The sequence below is a fragment of the Olea europaea genome, chromosome 10 (assembly GCF_002742605.1).
Source record: "Olea europaea var. sylvestris chromosome 10, O_europaea_v1, whole genome shotgun sequence".
Lineage (NCBI taxonomy): Eukaryota > Viridiplantae > Streptophyta > Magnoliopsida > Lamiales > Oleaceae > Olea > Olea europaea.
In genome coordinates, this window is record NC_036246.1 from 513,985 (window position 1) to 518,554 (window position 4,570).

The 4,570-nt window shown below is 51.3% G+C and overlaps 1 protein-coding gene across 1 annotated transcript in view; it reads left to right on the forward strand.

Annotated features, from left to right (window-relative positions):
• The first annotated feature begins 1,118 nt into the window (after window positions 1-1,118).
• The window catches only part of LOC111402573, a 6,149-nt gene continuing 2,697 nt past the window's right edge, over window positions 1,119-4,570 (forward strand). The window contains exons 1-5 of the mRNA XM_023030954.1: window positions 1,119-1,258; window positions 1,343-1,952; window positions 2,022-2,296; window positions 2,495-4,013; window positions 4,089-4,447. Coding sequence (XP_022886722.1) covers window positions 1,119-1,258; window positions 1,343-1,952; window positions 2,022-2,296; window positions 2,495-4,013; window positions 4,089-4,447 — 2,903 coding nt within the window. The remainder of the gene's footprint in view (window positions 1,259-1,342; window positions 1,953-2,021; window positions 2,297-2,494; window positions 4,014-4,088; window positions 4,448-4,570) is intronic.

The following is a 4,570-nucleotide window of genomic DNA, read 5'->3' on the forward strand; positions in this document are numbered from 1 at the left end:
CCCAAAGATCCCCAAGTACGAGGAAAAAGGGGACCCGGAGAAGCACCTCACAAAGTACATGACGCAAATGAGTCTTAGGGGAGCCTCACCTGCTCTAAAGTGCAGAGCCTTCCATTTAACACTAGGCGGAGCCGCCGAGGTGTGGTACAGCAGGCTTCCTCCCTTAAGCATCAGAAGTTGGCCGGATTTGAAGAAAGCATTTTTGAACCAGTACCTCTCACGCAGGGAAGGAGAGGCGCCGATCCAACGCCTGCAAGACATGAGGCAGGCCCCTGGAGAGACGCTGAAAAGCTATCTCGCCAGGTTTACAGACGAGATTACTTACTGCGAACAGGTCACTGACAGGGAAGCCCTTTCGGCCCTGAAAGGTGGTCTCAACATGAACACTTTGTTTTGGAGGGACGTGCGCAGCAAGAATCCTTCCACGTACGACGAGCTGGTGGAGATGATGAGGGTGAAAATAATTAGTGAAGAAATGATTGATCATCGTAACCGTGCCGCGCAGGGACTCCCTCCCCCACAGAGGCAGGTAGGTCGAGGCCCCGCAGCGCACCTTGTTACTCAGCAATGGAGCCAAGCAGGGCATACCATAGCTCCCACATCCGGACAGGCCCTAGCTTCCGCCACATTGAACGCAGTGCCGGTATTAGCATATGATAGCGCACCCGCTGAGGCAGCACCATCCGGAAGAACTGACAACAAGAAGAAGAAGAAGAGGCCAAACAGGCCCTTGCCAGGAGCAAGATTTTGTACTTTCCATCAACTATATGGGCATGACACCAGTGAGTGTCGGGATGCCAACCGGCGCCCTGATCGAAGCAACCCCCTCACTTCCAGCAGAAATGAGCACCCCCGCAGATCCACCTCCCCGAGGAGGGAAGGAAGGAGCCACCAGGAACAACTTCCTAGCAGAAGAGAATCAAGGAAACCGAGGCCAATCCAGGCAAGAGAACCAAGCTCAATTCGCTGGAAGCCAGGTCATCAGGGAAATCGATACCATCATCGGGGGACCCCACGTCGGTGGAAACACCAGGAACGCCCAGAGAAATTATACAAGAGAAGCTAAGGATCGCCCGATGATCACCTACATTGTCGACAAATCAAAAACAGCAAACAAGATGGCCCCAATCACCTTCTCGCAGGAAGACGCAGAGGGAGTTCACCATCCCCATTGCGATGCTTTGGTTGTAAGGGCCGTAGTGGCTAGAAACGGATTAAAACGCATGCTCGTTGACAACGGTAGCTCCGTGAACATATTGTTTGGCTCCACTTTTGACAAAATGCAAATTGAACATGGGTTAATCCCCATGACCGACCCATTGTTCGGATTCACTGGGGACAGCATCATCCCACGAGGGCGGATTATCCTGCCTGTGGAAATGGGTTCGGCCCCCTTGGTCGCCCAGTATTTCATAGAGTTTCTGGTGGTAGATCATAGGTCGGCTTATCATGGGGTGTTGGGCAGACCGGCTCTAAAAGATCTTTGGGCTGTAACGTCCATTCACTATCTGTGCATGAAATTCCCAACCGAACATGGGATTGCAACGGTTCGGGGCGATCAGATGAGCTCCAGGGCATGCTACCTGAACTCGCTACGCAAATCGGAGCCCCGGACTGTCAATGTAATTCTGGCAGAAGTACCCGCTGAAGTCGGTACGGACGTGGAGATGCTCGACGCCCCTAAACAAGGGCATACCTTTGAACAAGAGGAAGATGTCATAATGGAAGAGGCCCCTGAACAAGGACACCCTCTTGACGAATTAGATCCCCGAATAATTGATTATGAACCAAACGCGACCCCAATGGAAGAACTGGAAACCTTTCCAGTCAATCCAGAAGACCCCAACCAAGTCTTGCGCATAGGGAAGTCATTATCGCCTGAAGCAAAAATTGAGATGATACGATTCCTGAAAGAAAACCTAGATGTCTTCGCATGGAAACATGAGGATATGGTGGGAATAGATCCCAAGATCAGTTGTCATCACCTTAACATCAACCCCTCCTATGCCCCCCATAGACAGAAGAGGCGCGCGCTGAATCCGGAACGGTACGAGGCGCTGAAAGACGAAGTAAGTAAACTTGATCGCAGTGGTTTCATCAGGGAGGCCATATACCCGAGGTGGATATCCAACCCGGTTCTAGTGAAAAAGTCTAGCGAGAAATGGAGGGTCTGTGTGGACTTCACAAACCTGAATAAGGCGTGCCCCAAGGATAGCTTCCCGCTTCCAAGAATTGATCAACTGGTCGACTCCACTGCTGGGCATGAACTACTTAGCTTCATGGATGCGTACTCAAGGTACAACCAAATACCCATGTTCCGACCTGATGAGGAAGCTACATCATTCATCACGGACAGGGGGCTGTATTGCTACAAAGTCATGCCCTTCGGATTGAAAAATGCCGGGGCCACATATCAGAGGTTAGTCAACATGATGTTTGCCAAACTCATTGGCAAAACCATGGAGGTCTATGTGGACGACATGTTGGTCAAAAGCCTCCAGGCGGGCGAACACGTGAGTCACATTGACCAAACCTTCCAGATACTCAGAAGGTATAACATGAAGTTGAATCCCCTCAAGTGCACTTTCGGAGTGGCATCGGGCCAGTTCTTGGGATACATTGTCAATCAGAGAGGAATTGAGGCAAACCCTGCGAAGGTGGCGGCTATAATAGAAATGAGTTCACCTCAGAAACCAAAGGAGGTCCAAAGTCTCAATGGCCGGATAGCCGCCCTCAGCCGCTTCATCTCCAGAGCTACTGATAAAAGCTTGCCTTTCTTCAAAGTATTGAAGCAAGGAAAGAGATTTCAGTGGACTTCGGAATGCCAAGAGGCCTTCAAGTCTCTGAAGAAACACCTAGGTGAATCGCCCCCCCTATCGAAACCCCATCCGGATGAATCTCTGTTGCTGTATCTAGCAGTGTCAGATGTCGCAGTCAGCGCGGTCCTAACCAGGGAAGAAAATGGGCGTCAATTGCCAGTATATTACATCAGCAAAGCACTTCTCCCAGCTGAAACACGCTACTCCGACATGGAAAAACTGGCACTCGCACTTATTACAGCTTCGAGAAAGCTGAGGCCATATTTCCAAGCTCACTCAATACAAGTCCTCACCAATTTCCCCTTAAGGCAAGTAATGCAGAAGACGGACGCGTCGGGACGCCTACTGAAATGGGCTATCGAGCTCAGCGAGTTCGATCTCACATTCCGACCTAGACACGCTATCAAGGGCCAGGCCCTTGCCGATTTCATGGTCGAATTTACCAAAGCCCCAGAGATGGAGGCCCTGATGGAGCCAGCCGAGCCCCCCGCATGGAAATTGTTTGTAGATGGGTCTTCAGGAGAGGCAGGCGCAGGGGCGAGAATCGTGCTGGAAAGCCCGGAAGGTCATTTGTTGAATTGTGCGGTAAGATTCAGCTTCGGAGCCTCGAACAACGCAGCCGAATATGAGGCCCTTCTGGCAGGACTAAGGCTCGCCAAGGAAATGCAGGTCAGGAAGCTTCTGGCAAGCAGTGATTCTCAGCTCGTAGTGAATCAGGTGAATGGGGATTTCGCGGCCAAAGATGATAACATGCGCGCATACTTGAAGCTGGTTCTGGACATAATTCCCCATTTCGAAAAGTTCGAACTGACTCAAGTCCCCCGTCTAGAGAATGCCCATGCAGATGCTCTCTCAAAGTTGGCCAGCAGCGTGAACTCAGAGCTTCTGAACATCGTCCCCATTGAGCACTTATCAAAGCCCTCCACCTTCGAGGGTGAAGAGTTACTATGGATAGAAGGCACCCCATTGTGGATGCATCCCATAATTGCATATCTAAAAGAGCAAACGCTGCCTGCTTCCAGAAGTGAAGCAAGGAAGTTAAGAAGAAGGGCTGCACACTTCGTCCTTCAAGAAGGAACCCTTTACAAGAGGGGCTTTGCCTCTCCCCTTCTTCGATGTGTAGGCGGCAAAGAGGCCACCTACGTACTCAGAGAAATACATGAAGGGATCTGCGGAAATCACTCCGGAGGGACGGCTCTGGCACACAAGGTTCTCCGTCAGGGCTACTTCTGGCCAACCCTGAAAAGGGATGCTTGCCAATTTGTCCAGAAATGTGACAAATGCCAGCGCTTCTCGAACGTACAAAGACAGCCTGCGCAGAGCCTCTCTATAGTGACCAGCCCTTGGCCATTCGCCAAGTGGGGCATCGACTTCATTGGTCCGCTACCAAAGGGTAGGGGAAGCGCAACTTTTGCCATTGTCGCCATCGACTACTTCACTAAGTGGGTCGAGGAAGAACCCCTTGCCCGAATCACCGAGGCCAACACTACGAAGTTCGTTTGGAAGAACGTCATTTGCAGGTTCAGCATCCCTCACTCCATTGTCTCTGATAATGGGCGGCAGTACTTCTCGACTCCACATCACCCTCAGGCAAATGGACAGGTCGAAGCAGTGAACAAGACTATCAAGTACACCCTGAAAAGAAAATTGGATGCCTCAAAAGGCGCTTGGGTTGACGAACTCCCCCACGTCCTCTGGGCCATCAGAACAACTTGCCGGACCGCAACGGGCGAGACCCCATTCTCAATGAC